Consider the following 18,946-nt stretch of genomic DNA (forward strand, 5'->3'; position numbering starts at 1 on the left):
TTTCTGACGCTTTTGCATAACAGTTTTCTCTGCCAGGAATGAATACCCACTTCCATTCTTACTTCCTGCTTAATTCCCATACATCACTCAGATTTTAACTTCAGCTGTCATTTCCCTTTGCCTGATCCTGCAAGTCTGGATTAGGTCTTAGATGTTTTTTCATGAAAAACACTGGGTTTTTGTTTTTGTTTTTGTTTCTTGTTACCCCATACATCAGTCCATCTTTCTCTACTGGATGGTGAGCTTCTATAGCGTCCAGAACAGTATCTGTCTTGTTCTCCCAGACATACATTATTCAGAACAAGACATGTCAGTTGAATGGTTGAATGGTCATTCCAAGTGATGCAGTAGTTGAAGAAAGGGAGAGCTGTGGGCTAGAGATCAGACCTCTTTTCCCAGACATACACCAAGTAGGACAAGGCCGATACTCATCTATATTTATTAGTTCTCTACAGGGAAAGGGACTTGGTGGGAAGTAAAGCTCAGACTAATTTCTCATTTAGGACAAAAAAAAAAAAAGCCATGAAGAAAATACCTTAATCCCAGGTACTGCTGCCTTCTCCACCAAAACAGTCACCAGTATAAAGCCACGCAGGCTTTCTTCCCCAGGAAATGAGAAAATGACGTCCAAGTTCCTTGGGAAGGAAATGACCACATGTTTAGAGAGGTTTGTACACTGTGGTGTGAGCAGGGCCCAAAGACCACCTCAGAGCCAGACAAATGCAAGAGCAAGTAGACTCGAAGAAAACCCCTCTCATCTCTGTAGAATAGCTCTGAGGAGGAGAATCTGCCTCCAGCTCTGCTCCAGAAAGGAAAGAGAATAGACCTACCTATTCAAGACCATGGTCAAGGACCAGAGGACTCTCAAAGTCTAGCATGTCCTCCCAGTGGAACAGCTGACATATAACTGGGCAGGCACTGCTGATTCTCCACAGGGCCAGTCTGTGGCCCATCACACCATCCCCATCAGGAGCAGGGGCAGTCTTAGAGGTATAGTGACCACAGACAACAGCTAATTTCATGCTCCTTTTTTAGACTTGAAACTATGGCCCAAGGAAGCAAAATGGTTTCCCCAAAGTCATGCAGCTGATTAGTCACAGGACCAGGGCAGGAATATTTCATAACTCAGGTGAGTGCTTTCTCTCATCAGTGACCTTTTCCCCCAAGTGCTGTATTATGTAAGAATGACAGCTGCAAGACCATCATAGAATCATCTTTAAATGACCAGCTATCTAGATTCAAATATTCCAGATATCAGTCCAATCTGCAAAACCTAAAATTTCACTCCATAAATCACTTCTGTCTCTAACATTTTAAGCATGACCAGAGATGAAAAACAAACACAAAAGAAAAATAAGTCAGGAACTCCATTGTGCCAGCGAAGTTACACTTGTGTGGAAAGTGGCTTCTTCATCCTTCCACTCTCCATCTGCTGAGCTACAGTTTTTATACGGAATGCCTTCATTGAGCTGAGGAGAGGCAATGTCAATTTAGAGGCTAATTTTTCTCTCTGGGGAAAGAGGAACCTGAGGATGTCTGGACCAAACCTGGCCCATGAGCTCCAGTCCATGTAAAACAAGATATTTCAAAGGGATTCTTCTGTAGCTATAGAAACCACTCTACAATTTTGGCCTTTCATATAAGCTATGGTGAGACCATAGATCTTTTTCAGGTCTTAGACTTCAAAGAATCACAGAGGATTTAGAGAATTTTTAAAGTTTTTTTTTTCTTTTCTTGCATTGAACTTTATTTGCTTCATTATGAACAGACTTGAAAATATAGTAAAGAAAATTAATCACCTAATCCTTACAAAGCACAGGGACCATTGTTAATTTTTGGACTTTTAATTTTTTGCACATTTCCCTCTAGTCTTTTTTTCAGGCATTTTTATTTTTATTTTTTAATTTTTTTAATTAATTTTTTTTTAATTTAGTGACTCATCAGTTACATATAGCACCCAGTGCTCATCATAACCAGTTCCCTCTTTAATACCCATAACCCATTTATACCATCCACCACCCCCCTCCCTCCATTAACCCTCAGTTTGTTTTCTATCATTAAGAGTCTCTTATGTAAGGGTGCCTGGGTGGCTCAGTTGGTTAAGCATCCAACTTTGGCTCAGGTCATGATCTCACAGTTGCTGAGTTTGAGCCCTGCATCAGACTCTGTGCCGACAGCTCAAGCTGGAGTCTACTTCAGATTCTGTGTCTCCCTCTCTCTCTCTGCCCCTCCCCCGCTCATGCCCTCCCTCTCTCTCTATCAAAAATAAACATTAAAAAGAATTTATAAAAAAAATTACAAGAGTTTCTTATGTTTTGCTTCCCACTCTCTTTTTTTTCCTTTCCATATGTTCTTCTGTTTTTCTTCTTTAATTCCACATATGAATGAAATCATATAGTATTTGTCTTTCTGTGACTGATTTATTTTTGTTAGCATAATACTGTCTAGCTCCCTCCACGTCTTTGGAAATTGCAAGATTTCACTCTTTTTTTTTTTCTTAATGTTTGTTTATTTATTTTGAGAGAAAGAGTGCAAGCATGAGAGGGACACAGAGAGAGAGAGAATCCCAAGCAGGCTCCGTGCTCAGTGCAGAGCTACATGTGGGGCTCCATTTCACGAATGTGAGATCACAACTATGATATCACAACCTGAGCAGAAATCAAGAGTTGGAGGTTCAACCAGTTGAGCCACTCAGGTGCCCCATGATTTCATTCTTTTTGATGGCAGAGTAATATGCCATTGTGTGTGTATGTGTGTGTGTGTGTGTGTGTGTGTGTGTGTGTATGTATATATGTATGTATGTGTGTATATATCATATCTCCTTTATCCATTCATCAGTCTGTGGACATTTGGGCTCTCTCCACATTTTGACTATTGTTGATAATGCTGCTATAAACATTGGAGCACATGTACACTATCAATCTATATTTTTTTTATCCTTTGGGTAAATACCTAGTAGTGCAATTGCTGGATCATAGGGCAGTTCTATTTTTGACTTTTTGAGGAACCTCCATACTATTTTCCACAGTGACTGCATCAATTTGCATTCCCACTAATACTGTAAGAGGGTTGCTGTTACTCCACATCTTCGCCAACATCTGTTGTTTCTTGTGTTGTTAATTTTAGCTATTCTGACAGGAGTGAGGTGGTGTCTCATTGTGGTTGTGATTTGTATTTCCCTGATGATGAGTGATGTTGAGCATCTTTTCATGTGTCTGTTAGCCATCTGGATGTCTTCTTTGGAAAAATGTCTATTCATGTTTTCTCCCTATTTCTTAACTGGATTATTTATTTTTCAGGGTGTTGAATTTGGTAAGTACTTTATAGATACTAACCCTTTATCTGATATGTCACTTGCAAATATATTCTCCCATTCTGTAGACTGCCTTTCAGTTTTGTTGGCTGAAATAGTTCATCTTTGCTTGTTTCCCTTGCCTCTAGCAACATGTCTCATAAGAAGTTGCTATGGCCTAGGTCAGAAAGGTTTCTGCCTATGTTCTCCTGTAGAATGTTGATGGTTTCCTGTCTCACATTAGGTCTTTCATCCATGGCGAATTTATTTTTGTGTTTTGGGTAAGAAAGTGGTCCAGTTTCTTTCTTCTGCATGTTGTCATCCAGTTTTCCCAAAACCATTTGTTGAAGAGGCTGTCTTTTTTTCCATTGGATATTCTTTCCTGCTTTGTCAAAGATGAATTGACCATATAGTTGGGGGTCCATTTCTGGGTTTCCTATTCTGTTCCACTGATCTATGTGTCTGTTTTTGTGCCAGTACCATATTGTCTTGAGGACAAATGTCTTGAGGACAAGCTTTGCATTAAAGCTTGAAGTCTGGAGTCGTGATGTCCCCAGTTTTGCTGTTCTTTCTCAGGATTGCTTTGGCTATTTGGGGTCTTTTGTGGTTCCATACAAATTTTAGAATCGTTTGTTCCAGCTCTGTGAAAAATGCTGGTGGTATTTTGATAGGGATTGCATTGAATGTATACATTGCTTTGGGTAGTATGGGCATTTTAACAATGTTTATTCTTCCAATTCATGAGTATGGAATGTTTTTTCCATTTCTTGTGTCTTTTTCAGTTTCTTTCATAAGTGTTCTATAGTTTTCAGAGTACAGATCATTTGCCTCTTTGGTTAGGTTTATTCATATGTATCTTATTGTTTTGGGTGCAGTTGCAAATGGGATCAATTCCTTTATTTCTTTTTCTGCTGCTTCATTACTGGTGTATAGAAATGCAACATATTTCTGGGGCACCTGTGTGGCATAGTTGATTGAGCCTCTGATCCTTGATATCAATTCAGGTCATAATCTCACAGCTGTGAGATCCAGCCCCACATTGGGCTCTGCATTGAATGTGGAGCTTGCTTGGGATTCTCTCTCTCCCCTCCCCTCCCCCACATGCTCTGTCTCACAATAAATAAACATTAAAAAAAAAAAAGAAAGGAACTGCAGTGATTTCTGTATGCTGACTTTATGTCCTGCAACTTTGCTGAATTCATGTATTCATTCTAGCAATTTTTTGGTGGAGTCTTTGGGTTTTCTTAAAAGAACATCATATCATCTATAAATAGTGAAAGTTTGATTTCTTCATTGCCAATTTGGATGCCTTTTATTTCTTTTTGTTGTCTGATTGCTGAGGCTAAGACTTCTAGTACTATGTTCAGTGGTGAGAGTGAAATATCCCTGTCTTGTTCTCTTTGTTCTTTTTCAGGCATTTTTAGATAGTTTATATACTATATACAAAATTTGATGTGCTTTCCTTTTCATTTATTTGTAAGCTTTTAGTTAGCATGGATTCTAAAGTTAGTGAACGATTTCTGAGAACTTACCTGATTTCCAGGGGTCTAGTCAAATTTCAGTATCAATAACCACAAAGAGAAAAAGGAAATAAAAGAACAAATCAGTTTCTAAACTGGTATGCGTTTTGAGAGGACATAGACACAGGCACATACATTTGTGTCCAAATGCACATGCACACACACACATCCATGCACACTTTGGATGTCACAGGTCGTGACTACACTGTGGGTCTGAAGGAGAGCAGAATTGCTCCACCCCAAATGCACTGCTTTGGCACACTGATTATTTGAACTAATGTTATGTAAGAAAGAGCTGGCACAAGAAGGACATTCTGACTTCCTTTGTTTCCCTGAAAGCAGGAAATAAATCTGGTATGTGACCCAACCTGTACAAGGAAAATTAACCCGAGAGGGAATTTAGGGCCAAGAAGCCTGTGTAAATACACCTTCACTAATTTGCTAACCCTAAGCCCAAACCCCTATGTCTTGTCAATTCTTCCCAAATGTATTGTTTTCTTGTCTAAAGGTATAAAATCTTCCTGTTTTGGTCACTTGTCTGAGTCTCATATTTTATGGGCTCTCATAGGTAAAATAATTAATTTCATTTTTCTTCTGTTGATCTGTCTTATGTCAAAGTAATTATCAGACCAGGCAAAGAACCTAGAAGGGAAGAAAGGAAAAATTTTCCTTCCCTGAAAGTCACTGTGTGACAAGGAGTAAGCTAAATCTCCACTCACACAGGAGCCCAAGAATATTTAGCCTGTGGCCACCATGATAAATTATCTTATTCTTTTTATATATTTGTCATTGCCACAAACCCATATTTCTGTTATAACTATTATACTCTTACTTACCTTTATCATCAGATCAAGTTTCACTTCCTCACCAAGCTGTTTCCTGATTTTTAAAGCCTGCATTGCTATAATTGCTTTGAAATGCTTAAGGGCTATTGCTTATGTCCCTCTTTGACATTTGTCTTGTTCTTTAACCATGTTGGTGCCCTTTGTTTCCATGTCTTCCATTTCTCTATAGCACTTAGCTCTATGGAAGGCATATTAAAAGACTCCAAACTTAATCACCAAGAAAGCTAACTACTGAGCCCCAGACTGTGTCTGCCTCTCTGGGATGCAGCCCTTCTCACTCACTCACTAGGCAACTAGCCCCTTGTTGTTGTATTTTTGACTTAACCATTCCAGTCCAGACATTTTTTTCCCCTTCAACCTTTCCTGTTTCTCTCTTTCTCTTCAAACCAGAAATCCAGCTGACTCAACACTCAATGCCTTGACCAGAATTATTTCTGCACATATATTTATTATTTCTTTCTGTCAAAACTCTGAGTCAGGTTCAGCAGCTTTTCATGAGAATACTGGTCACTAATTTTGTTATGAAAGAACTGGTCAAAGATAACAATTAATAATTATGGAAAATGTATCCTCCCAGGCCTCAGGCTTCCTTAGAAAGATGAGATGGCCTCCTTTCTTCCAAGAAGCACATAAATTAGTCCCAAAATCTATAATGTTATATTAAATGTTTAATCATCTAGAACAGATTCCCATCATCTCCTCTGGCATTCTTGTGGTACCTACAACCCTCAAGCTGAGGAAGTTCTTCCTCACATCTAACCTAAATGTCCCTTTAGTTATTTTATTAAGTTACAAAAGTACTATTTCTTGTACCTACAGCCTGAAATAAATTTGGTTGTGATAATAAAGTTCAAAGGGAAATTTAACAATTTACCTTTTCCACCCATTCTGATTAATTATTGTTTGTTAAAAACTCACACTATTTTTTCTTTAGACCAATACTTATCTACATTCCCAGCCCAACTTTCCAAGGATTGATGCCAGCTAGGTAGAAGAGATAGCATTATTAATCAAATTCTCAATCTAACTTTCTAGAGCCCTACTCTTAATTCACCTATAATCATAATCATAATCATAATCATAATCACAATCATTTATGATCATTATATCAGGATGACTTATTGAAGTCACTGGCCCTAATTTGACATGAATGGAAGGCATGTTGTGGAATGGAAATTTGATGAGAGAGAATGAATGAAGCCTAATTATGCAGGAGCTTGAAGGTCAAGTTAAATTCAGAGTGGATGTGGAAGAAAACAAGAAAAAGTAGCCTGCTCCAATGTATTCAGAGTGGATTGAGAAGAAACTTCCGGGACGTGTAAATTTTGAACGTGAACACAAGTCTTTGGAACCATAAAGCAGACACTAAATATGAACATCTAGAATCACACATAGCTGAAAACGCCAGGCCTTTACTGTAAGGAGAGGAAGTTTCCATCAATTCACATCCAAAGCACTCACTCCCTGTCTTACCTTTCAGGATCCCTAGTGGTCCAGTTTGTCAGCACCAAGTCTGCATGGACCAGGATAGGAGGGATGCCCAAGTTCCTGGAGACTTCAACAAAGGGAAGGGCAAGATTTCTTGGCAGAACCTTTTAGATATAAATACAGGAAATTAGCATACACCAGAAAGAATGCAGCAAGGGAAGTAATCATGATTGCCCTTTACTCCAGTAATCCTGTGGTAGAGAAATGACCTGGGCATAAAATTGGAATTATCTGAGTAACCCATATACACACACCTCACTCTCATATTTTTTTCCCGTAACATTCTAGTGGATATAATGTGTATGAGTACAATCTGAAAAATAAATGAAAGTTACAAAACTGGAACACATACATATACATAGCATATAAAATAATCTCTGAAAACTGACTCTGCAAAGAAGGGCATCACCAATGTTTAAACATAAACTGGGGGCTGAGTTGATGAGCAGTGGGAAAAATATCTCTAACTCTTTATATATCTACTTATCTATTGACAGAGATGTCTACATAAATATGTATGTGTGTATTTGTTTGTATAAAACTACATATATACATACATGTGTATGTATACACACATATACGTGTGTGTTTATGTTTCAATCAGGAACAGGAATGGGGAGGACAGAACACTTCATCCTGTGTGGCAGCCAACTCTGTTCATCACTTCATAAGCCAAACCCAATAACAACTTCAAGACGGTCCCTATTTAACTCCTAAGTTATCTGAGGAACATTCCAAAGAGACATATCTGCCCACAAGTCCAGAAAAACTACTCAGATCCGTGGGAGATGGGGGGGCGGGGGTTCTCTATCTGTAGACAAAGTTAAATTGGTTTTGATCCAAAATAACATTCTTATGCTCCCTATCTCCCACTTGCATTTTTATTTCCCCCTAGGATAAAAGTATCTATTAAAGAAGTCTTGCTTCTGCTTTTGCTTTCCTTAGATTTTTAGACTTGGGACAGAACTGTTTTTCAGGTAAGAAACAAAAAGAACTATAGAGTTTTAAAATTCAGACTTAAGTTTAGTTTCCCTGAGTCAGGGGTTGAGGAGAGCAATGCAAAAGTGAGGTGTCTATTTAGGTAAAGAGTTAGAAGAGGAGATGTAGAGAAAGTTGGAGATGATCCCAGGCCATGGACAGGGGAATCCCTGGTAACCTGGAAGTAGATGGACACTCCACGAAACTGAAGGCTTCCTCCCCTGTCACCCTTTCTCTACCCCTTCCCCATATCTGGGATTACGGTTTGGAGAACACAAGGGGGAGGGAGGCCCAGCGGGACATTTTGTAGTGTGCCTAGATTTCAAAGTTGTTTTTTTTTTTTTTTTCAACGTTTATTTATTTTTGGGACAGAGAGAGACAGAGCATGAACGGGGGAGGGGCAGAGAGAGAGGGAGACACAGAATCCGAAACAGGCTCCAGGCTCTGAGCCATCAGCCCAGAGCTTGACGCGGGGCTCGAACTCCCGGACCGCGAGATCGTGACCTGGCTGAAGTCGGACGCTTAACCGACTGCGCCACCCAGGCGCCCCGATTTCAAAGTTTTTATATCAGACGTACATTTTTTTTTTTAAATGAGATGTACTGACATTTAAGAACTCTGAAGCACATCTATATCTTCTTCCCTCCTTTCTCATGTTCCCTTCTTTTTGTCACAGGGGGGTTTCCTCTGTTTACTTGAAAGAAAACAGGCAGCCTTCACCAAGCAAACAAAATAGGCCTGGGCTGCTCAGTGAACCACGGAGTACTGGAACAAGTAACTCTGATTCCTGGAAAAGGGACACTTAAACAAAATGAAAGGGAGTGGTGCTTTTTTACTGGTGTTAATGGAACTCAGACATTTCATGTCTCCAGGTTTAGGTTTTTTGTTTTTTGGTTTTTTTTAATGTTTATTTATTTATTTTTGAGAGAGGAACAGAGAGAGAGAGAGAGAGAGAGAGAGAGAGATGCAGGGGAGGGGCAGAGAGAGAGAGAGGATCTGAAGCAGGCTCTGTGTAGACAGCAGAGAGCCCGATGCAGGGCTCGAACTCATGAACTACGAGATCATGACCTGAGCTGAAACCAAGAGTCAGATGCTCGACTGACTGAGCCACATGGGCACCCTCCAGGTTCAGGCTGAAACTATAAAAGGTTAAGTAAAGATTTAGAAGAGATTTAAATGAATTATTAAGAGATCAATAATCAGTAGAAAGAGCAGAGTATTAAAAATTTAAAATTAATCTTGTTAATGTCAATGGGTACCTTTTAGGGAAGGAAGGTTACATTAGTGAATCAGAAGGTCTAAGCATGGCCTTGCATTTTACACTAACTTTCTATCTGACTCTGGAGAAGGATTTTTGTCTTCTGTAGTCCTCAGCTGTCTATAAAATGGACACAGTGGAGTTCTGTTTACTTTATGGGATTGAGAAAATCAGGAGATAATATATGTGCATAGGAATACAGAATGCTGCAAGTGTAAGCTATTATTACGTTTCTTTTTTTAATGAGATCTCAGTTCTTGCCTTCATATGCAACTTGTTAAACATTCTTGCCAGAAAAAAAAAAAAAGATGTGAAAGCTAATGAATGGCTACAACTTCTAAAGAAAATTAGCTTCTTAGGGAAAAAATTTCTCTCATGTAAGTGGGCCATTTGTCCTTCCTTCAACTGACAGCCAAAGAAAAGAACAAGAAAGGACCTATTTTCCAGGAAAACAGTGTGGCCAAGCAGTGAGTGTACTTCAGGAGCAGCAGGCTTGCCAGATGACAAGACAGGCATGTGTTTTGTCCTCTTACCTCTTTGGGCTGCGTCTCTCCTTTCTGCCAGACATATCCCATGGTAATAAAGCTCAGAACCAAGTGGGCCAGGCGCTGTTCCCGGTAACTCTGGAGGAACTGGCAGGTCAGGAGGGGCATCTGTTCAAGAGAATATCCAGAGATTATCAGTTGCACGGTGAGGACGAGCACAGGGGTTCTTTGACGTGAAGGGTTCTATGTGTATAAGGAGCAGGTTATATTTTAGTGAAGGAACTAAGAGCCTCCATGCACACCCCATTTCCCCCAATCTTAGGACACTGCAGTATCTGAGGCATTTCAGGGGACCTTGCTCAGGAACTACCTAACCACTCCATCCAAACTCCTAAATTGCGCCCATGGTTGCACCCAGACGCTAGTCACCTTCACTGAACTGACAAAGTGTGTAGTGTTCTAGAATAATTGATTTACAAGACTGAGATCACCTATTTCATGGAGTCTATCGTGGCAACTTTTACAGTCCTACGTATCAAGGCACCTCTGCTTCCTTGGTATCATTTAACCCTGGTAACAAGCCTGCACTGTGAGTGTTACTTTCTCTGTTTAATTCCGAAGTAAAAGGAGAAACAGTGCAATTAGGAGTTTGACCAAATCCCTAGGGGGTGTTGGCTGAGCTGGGCCAAAGAGTTGTTCAGTCCTGTATAAAACCTTCCAGTGACCGTGGCTGGGTGTTTTCACCTCTCCATGCCCTTTTCTCTGATACGTATCACCAGGGGATTTACAGGTGTTGTCTTCATGAAAACCACACCCGTACAGAAGTCAATTGTTGACAGCTCTGCCCCAACAAAACAGTTTTTCACTTTTGTCTGGAACACCCTTGCCTGTCTTGGTTGACTGAAACAGTGAGTTCCACCTTCCTGGCACACCCCCTCCTCACCTCGGCCTTTTTCCTTGGTCCCCCTATCTCTTCCCCAGCTGTAGACACAGCCTGATCCAGATCTTTCCAGGGGTCCTTCTGTGGGTCTTTAAGTGCCCCAAGAGGCAGCGGTGGACGTCTTGTGTATCCCTTTAAGCGCCAGGCACCGCTTCTGCGGCCTCAGACCCGCTGCCCCTCCCGCCCAGGCTCTCCGCAGCTTGCTCTAGAGCCTCCGCCACGGAATCCTTCCTCCGCTCTCCGCCAAGGGGCAGCCTTCCCATGTCTGTTCGCCCCGCGCAGCTGCGTGTTCCTTCCTCCTAAAAGTTGGCTCTGAATCGCAAATGCAATGTGCTCTAGGCTCGCGTGCGTTTGCGTGTGCGTGTATGAGGTGGGGGAGTGACTGCTGAGATGTTGCATTCCAACAGGAACCGGCTTGAGAATTATGACCATAGTTATTAAGCACTTGTTGTAAGGTGCTTAGGAAAGCGTTTCCAAGGCACGCTGCTAAAAACTTCCCATGCCGGATGTTGTTCTGTCTTGCTCCCCAATTCCACAGGACACAACTAAGTCAAAAAGGGTAGGGTCAGGGTCACAGAGCCGGCAGGGACTGAGCCCGGATGCTACTTCAGTTCTGCCGACAATTGCCCTGTTCTCCCAAGTCAGCACTGCCTGCTAGAAACATGGAAACCACACATGTAATTAAAAAATTTCCAGCAAGAAGGGCAAAAAAGGTTCTACTTAAAGGCCCCTCCTTAGGCAAGCTTATCGAGAAACCCTGCAGATGTCCGTGTTTGAGCCTCTTTCTCTTTCAGGTCGTGGTGCACTTCATTCTCAGAAAATAGACCACAACTATAAAACTTAACCTTCTCTAGCCTGGGACCATAACCCACATCCCAGCAGAGCCTGAGAAACTTGTCACCTCCCAGTCCCGCCCCACCATAGGTGTGGCTGCAAACCTCTCACAACCTTAAAACCCTTTAAGAGGCCCAGCCTAATACAAACTCGGGCCACCGTTTCTCTTGATATCTGGCCCCTCTCCTCTCTTGGAGAATGAATAAACTCTGTCCTGCTAGTTGTTCTACTCTTCGTGCAATTCTTGGTCGCTGGTGCCACCAGCCACCCTAACAAGAGACATTTAAAAAAATTAGTAAAAGAAACATGAAATTTGTTTTAGTAACATATTTTTTTCTAGATCAATATATGCATAATATTATTAACACATAATCAGTATAAAAATATTGAGATGATTCGCAGTCTCTTTTTTAGGGGAAGTCTTCAGAATCCAGTGAGTAGCTTACATCGCAATTTGTCTTAACCACATTTCAAATGCTCTATAGCCATAAGTCCCTATTGGTTACCTAGAGTGCAGCCAAGGTAAAGGAACAGGGTCCAAGTTGAGAATGTGGCTTTTGGTTAGAGGGGGTTTTTTTGGAAATTTCCTGCACATCCCAGAGTCCCTGGGTTCCTCTTTCCAAGCAAACCCACACATTTTTTTTTAAACATCAAAATGATTTAGAAAAAGTAAACAGAAACAACAAATACCCTTTGTAATGGAAATTTTTTTCTACAAAAAAAAAAAAAAAACCCAGATAAAATAGTTAGGGAGAGAGTGAGTCATAAACTTAATGTTTTCTTCAGTTTAAAGAAATCAACTTCATTTCATATTTGTGTTTTATTGTGAGATGGAAAGTAAATACGAAAGTTGTAAAATCCAATCCCATTACACTTTTAATTTTCTTTTCCTGATTATTAATACAGGTTACCATCTTCCAACGTCACTTGGTCATGTATGTTTGCTAGTTTGTAAAATGTTCCTGTTTATACCACATTTTTTTTTTTTAATGTGGTTGTTTCTCTTTCTGTTTTATTTCCAGGACTTTATATATACAGGATACAAATCTTTTCCTCAGTTATATACATGATAGCATTTTTCAGTTTGTGCCTTGGCTTTTCATTTTCTTTATAGTCTATTTTGAGGAAAAGAGGCTCTATTTTAGTGAAATGAAGTCTATCATAAAAACATCCCCATCTTAGTCATTAGGAAATCTTCCTTAGTCCAAGTACATATTCTCTTCAATTCTCTTCTAAAACATTTAATTTTTGTCTTTTACATTTAAATTCTTAATCCATCTGGAATGAATATATTTTTGTTTATGACACAAGGAGCCAATCCAATCAATGTATTCTTTTGCTCTGTGCTGCCATATGTATCGATAATCGGTCATTCTAGCACCATTATGTTCCCTTCTAATCTATCATTTCCTCTGTGATATAGTAACATTTCACATATGTGTGGGTCTGTATGTCAGTTCTGTATTAAAGTTTTGGGTGCTCGTTGTTACTGCTGCCCTATATCATCTGGTCTCAAATTTTGTAGTTTTATATGTCATGATGACCGACAAGGCAAATTTTCTCACCTTGCTGTTAAATATACATATATTTATTCATTTACTTTTTACATGGCATAACAAACTAAACATTATTTTATATTTACAACTTCCAAATTTTTTAAACTTCTTGTTAAAAATAAATATGGAATTTTAGCTCCATCATCATGTTAATGCACTTTGGCCACAAGACTACATTCATACACATACATGCAGGCACACATTATTTTAGAAATTCCTTCTTATTTCACAGCCACATAGCAGTGCTTATTAAGATTAACCATACAAAAGTTGACCATACATTTCATTAATTTCATTATTTGTCAATGTTTCTTAAATGCTCATTTTTTTCTCTCCTGAGTCTTTTTTTTTTTTTTTTCAAATTTTTATTCAAATTCTAGTTAGTTAGGATTCAGTGCAATATTGGTTTCAGGTGTAGAATTCGGTGACCCATCACTTACATACAACACACAGTGTTCATCACAACAGGTAGCCTCCTTAATACCCATCACGTGTCTAGCCCATCTCCCATCCACCTCCCTCCATCAACCCTGTTTCTTTTCTATCTTTAAGAGTCCCTTATGGTTAGTTTCCCCCTTTCTTCTTTCTTTTTCTTTTTTTTTTTTTACCCTCCCATATGTTCATTTGTTTTGTTTCTTAAATTCCACATATGAGTGAAATCATATGGTATTTGTCTTTCTCACACTGACATATTTTGCTTAGCATAATATACTCTAGCTCCATTCACATCATTTTAAATGGCAAGATTTTCCTTTTTGATGGCTGAGTAATATTCATATAGATGAATCAGTGAGTAATATTCATATTATATATGAATATTCATTACATATCATGTATATTCATTATATATGTGTACCACAATTTATTTATCCATTCAATCACTCTATGAACATTTGGGTTCTCTCCATAGTTTGGCTATTGTTGATAATGCTGCTATAAATATCAGGGCATGTGCACCCCTTTGAATCTGTATTTTTGTATCCTTTGGGTAAATACTTAGTAGTGCAATTGCTGGATTGTACGGTAGTTCTTTTCTTTAACTTTTTGTAGAACCTCCATACTGTTCTCCAGAGGAGAAAAGTGTAAGAGGTTCCCCTTTCTCCTTATCCTAGCCTTATCCTGTTGTTTCTTATGTTAATTTTAGCCATTCTGACAGGAGTGAGGTGGTATCTCATTGTGGTTGTGATTTGTATTTCCCTGATGATGAGTGATATTGAGCATCTTTTCATGTGTCTGTTAGCCATCTGGATGTCTTTGGAAAAATGTCTATTCATGTATTCTTCCCATTTCTTAACTGGATTATTTGTTTCTCGGGGTGTTGACTTTGGTAAATATTTTATAGATTTTGGGTACTAACCCTTTATCTGATATGTCATTTGCAAATATATTCTCCCATTCTGTAGACTGCCTTTCAGTTTTGTTGGTTGTTTCCTTCACTATGCAGAAGCTTTTTATCAAGATGAGGTCCTAATAGTTCATCTTTGCTTGTTTCCCTTGCCTCTAGCAACATGTCTCATAAGAAGTTGCTATGGCCTAGGTCAGAAAGGTTTCTGCCTATGTTCTCCTGTAGAATGTTGATGGTTTCCTGTCTCACATTAGGTCTTTCATCCATGGCGAATTTATTTTTGTGTTTTGGGTAAGAAAGTGGTCCAGTTTCTTTCTTCTGCATGTTGTCATCCAGTTTTCCCAAAACCATTTGTTGAAGAGGCTGTCTTTTTTTCCATTGGATATTCTTTCCTGCTTTGTCAAAGATGAATTGACCATATAGTTGGGGGTCCATTTCTGGGTTTCCTATTCTGTTCCACTGATCTATGTGTCTGTTTTTGTGCCAGTACCATATTGTCTTGAGGACAAATGTCTTGAGGACAAGTTTTGCATTAAAGCTTGAAGTCTGGAGTCGTGATGCCCCCAGTTTTGCTGTTCTTTCTCAGGATTGCTTTGGCTATTTGGGGTCTTTTGTGGTTCCATACAAATTTTAGAATCGTTTGTTCCAGCTCTGTGAAAAATGCTGGTGGTATTTTGATAGGGATTGCATTGAATGTATACATTGCTTTGGGTAGTATGGGCATTTTAACAATGTTTATTCTTCCAATTCATGAGTATGGAATGTTTTTTCCATTTCTTGTGTCTTTTTCAGTTTCTTTCATAAGTGTTCTATAGTTTTCAGAGTACAGATCATTTACCTCTTTGGTTAGGTTTATTCATATGTATCTTATTGTTTTGGGTGCAATTGCAAATGGGATCAATTCCTTTATTTCTTTTTCTGCTGCTTCATTACTGGTGTATAGAAATGCAACAGATTTCTATATGTTGACTTTATATCCTGTGACTTTACTGAATTCATGTATTAGTTCTAACAATTTTATAACTTTTGGGTTTCCTACATAGAATATAATGTTCTCTGCAAATAGAGAAGAAGTTTAACGTCTCCCTTGCCAATTGGATGCCTTTTAGTTCTTTTTGTTGTCTGATTGCTGAGGCTAAGACTTTCAGTACCATATTAAATAGTAATGGTGAGAGTAGATAGATATCCTTGTCTTATTCCTGACCATAGAGAAATGGTTCTCAGTTTTTCACCATTGAGGATGATATTAGCTGTGGATCTTTCATATATGCCCTTTATGATGTTGAGGCATGTTCCATCTATCCCTACTTTGTTGAAGGTTTTTATCAAGAATGGATGCTATATTTTGTCAAATGATTTTTCTGGATCTGTTGATAGGATCATATGGTTCTTGCCCTTTCTTTTATTACTGTGGTGTATAACATTGATTGATTTGTGAATATTGACCAACCCTTCAGTCTAGAAATAAATCTCACTTGATAATGGTGAATAATTCTTTTCATACTGTTGAATTTGATTTGCTAGCATCTTGTTGAGAAATTTTACATCCAGGTTCATCAGGAATATTGGCCTGTAATTCTCCTTTTTAGTGGGGTCTTTGTCTGGTTTTGGAATCAAGATAATGATGACCTTGTAAAACGACTTTGGAAGTTTTCCTCTCATTTCTAGTTTTTGGAACAGTTTGAGAAGACTTTTGTTTGTTGGGAGATTTTTGATTACTGATGCAAATTCTTTGCTGGTTATGGATTTGTTCAAATTTTCTAGTTTTTCCTGTTTCAGTTTTGGTAGTTTGTATGTTTCTAGGAATTTGTCCATTTTTCTCCAAATTGCCCAGTTTGAAGGCATATAATTTTTCATAAGGCTTTATTATAATTGTTTGTATTTCTGTGGTATTGATTGTGATCTCTCCCTTTTCATTTGCGATTTTATTTTCTGGGTCCTTTCTCCTTTCTTTTTGTTAAGTCTGGCTAAGGGTTTATCAATTTTATTAATTCTCTTGAAGAACCAGCTCTTGGTTTTACTGATCTGTTCTGCTGTTTTTGTTTGTTTGTTTGTTTGTTTGTTTCTCTATCACTTATTTCTCCTCTAATCTTTATCATGTCCCTTCTTTCATGGGCTTTAGACTTTATTTATTGTTCCTCTTCTAGCTTGTATATTTGAGACTTTTATTTCTTCTGTAGATAGGCCTGTATTGCAATATGCTTCCTTATTAGGACTCCCTTTTCTGCATCCCAAAGGTTTTGAACTGTCATGTTTTCATTTTCATTTGCTTCCATATGCTTCTTACTTTCATTTTTAATTTCCTGGTCAACCCACTCATTCTTTAGTAGGATGTTCTTTAACTTTCATGTATTTGTGGTCTTTCCATAATTTTTCATGTGGTTAACTTCAAGCTTCATGGCATTGTTGTTATAAAATATTCATGGTATGATTTCAATCTTTTTGTAGTTGAGCAGTGATTTGTGCCCCAGTAAATTATCCATTCTCTAAATGTTCCATGTGCTTTCAAAAAGAATGGGTATTCTGCTGCTTTAATATGTTTAAAAACATTGATTTCATCACAGCCATTTGTTCTGAACCTTCTTACTGCTTTTTGACTTACCCCTTCTCTTTATATCACATGGTAATTTGATATTATCTATTCATGTTCAGGAATGGTGGTCAGTTTTACCAGAAATAATAGCTAATATAGCTTCCCTTATCATGTTTACAGAATCCTACTGAGATTCCTCTTGTGTAGCTTCCTGTGAGTAAGTCTGTTGCCTGTAATGTTTTGTAGCAGTGGAGTGGAGAAAGGGGGCGCTTTCCGGAAGAAGATGGATGCATCTAAACCAAAAACAAGTTTGTTTGTTTTGTACCTAAACATAGATAGATATATTGGGGCTTTCTAAGAGCAAGGTGGTTGGCCTTGAGGTACTTTAAGATCAAAACTGTAAATTCAATTATTGTGTTGCCTGTGCAAAGTAAAGGTCTCAAGAGAAAATGTTTTTAGTCTGTAGCTCCATATATGGCCCTGGAAACCATAATGTTTACTTTTTATGACTGATTTCCAATTGATTCAGTATGAGCCTGAGCTGGTGAAGTCCTTTTTTAAAAATCTTTTTTTTTTTTTTTATTTAAAAGTAATCCCTACACCCAGTGTGGGACTCAAACCTACAACACCAAGATCAAGAGGTTCATGCTTTACCAACTGATCAGCCAAGTGCCCCAGTGAAGTCTTAAAAGTGGTTTCATGTAGTTAGATGTTTTTTTAAGTAATTAGAAATGTAGAGACTGGCCAAGAGTGTTGTAATAGTTTCCTAGGGCTGCCTCAACTAATGAACACAAACTCAGAAGCTTAAAACTATAGAACTCACAATTCTGGACAAAAGAAGTCTCAAATTAAGGTGTTTGTAAGGTTGGTTCCTCTGGAATTTCTGAGGGACAATCTGTTCCATGTTCCTTTCTCAGTTTCTGGTGATTACCAGCCACTGTTGACACTTTGGCTTATACATACATTATTTCTATCTCTGCCTCTATCTTCATATGGCGTTCTTCCCCAATTGTTCGTAGGTCTCTGGCCATATTTCTTTCTTCTTATAAATACACCAATCATATTGGATTAGCGTGCACCCTAATACAGTATGACCTCATTTACCTTGATTTTATCTGCAAAGACCTTATTTCCAAATAAGGTTACAATCACAGTTTCCAAATGGACACTATTTCTGGTGAAACACTATTCAACCCAGTAGAAGTGTCTGGGGATTATTTTCACTGCTGTACTAAGCTGTTTCCCCATCTCCCATGTATTCAGTGGCCAGAAGTTAGCTGGACACTCCTAGCTTTTTCTCATTGATATTTAACATATGAAGAGCACCAATTCAATGAGTCCTTCATTTCACTCATGACAGTTTAATCAAACAGAACCTGAGGAAAGCCTGGTGCAGAGAATTGTGTAGATCACAAATTGAATCTTAATCTGTCCTTCTACAGACTATCCCAGACTCCACCTTGTTTCTATGTCCTGTTACTCTGACATGGGAGAGGGAGGCTACAGAGGCTTAATTTACTTTGGTTGAATGCTTGGCATGCATACCACAGACTCTGATGTAATTTGCTTGATGTGATACAGTTTTTTAAGTTTTATCCACCTTTGGTACTTTCTCTTGTTTTCCTGCATTTAAAGATATTTTATTATTTTTTTTTCTTCTTCTTCTTGTATTTCTTTGTCATATTGATAAGACTTTATGCAGCAGGAAAATACATTCTTAGGTTTAATTTTCCATCTTCATAAATGTTGAAGACAGTCTCTTGAATCTTTTCCAGGATTTCTAATCTTGTGCCTGAACTTAGCAGATATCTAGGAAGTATATTTAAATGCATTAGTATTTATAGATACTAAATATGTTTAAGTCAGTTATGG

The 18,946-nt window shown here is 38.5% G+C and overlaps 1 protein-coding gene and 1 long non-coding RNA gene across 5 annotated transcripts in view; one reads left to right on the plus strand and one right to left on the minus strand.

The window, feature by feature from the left end:
• The window catches only part of LOC125163939 (uncharacterized), a 100,998-nt gene that overhangs the window by 81,522 nt on the left and 530 nt on the right, over window positions 1-18,946 (plus strand). The window lies entirely within an intron of this gene.
• Window positions 1-18,946, minus strand: part of IDO2 (indoleamine 2,3-dioxygenase 2) — a 73,609-nt gene that overhangs the window by 25,166 nt on the left and 29,497 nt on the right. The window contains exons 1-5 of one of the 4 annotated variants that reach the window (XM_047856283.1): window positions 10,810-10,998; window positions 9,915-10,034; window positions 7,131-7,249; window positions 4,825-4,839; window positions 536-635 (exon numbers count right to left, since the gene is read on the minus strand). In XM_047856283.1, the coding sequence (XP_047712239.1) occupies window positions 536-635; window positions 4,825-4,839; window positions 7,131-7,249; window positions 9,915-10,034 (354 nt within the window). In that variant the 5' untranslated portion in view covers window positions 10,810-10,998. Of the gene's footprint in view, window positions 1-535; window positions 636-4,824; window positions 4,840-7,130; window positions 7,250-9,914; window positions 10,035-10,357; window positions 10,471-10,809; window positions 10,999-18,946 lie in introns of those variants that run through there. The other 3 variants (XM_047856284.1, XM_047856281.1, XM_047856282.1) reach the window with 3 other exon arrangements.

The sequence above is a fragment of the Prionailurus viverrinus genome, chromosome B1, assembly GCF_022837055.1.
Source record: "Prionailurus viverrinus isolate Anna chromosome B1, UM_Priviv_1.0, whole genome shotgun sequence".
Classification (NCBI taxonomy): domain Eukaryota; kingdom Metazoa; phylum Chordata; class Mammalia; order Carnivora; family Felidae; genus Prionailurus; species Prionailurus viverrinus.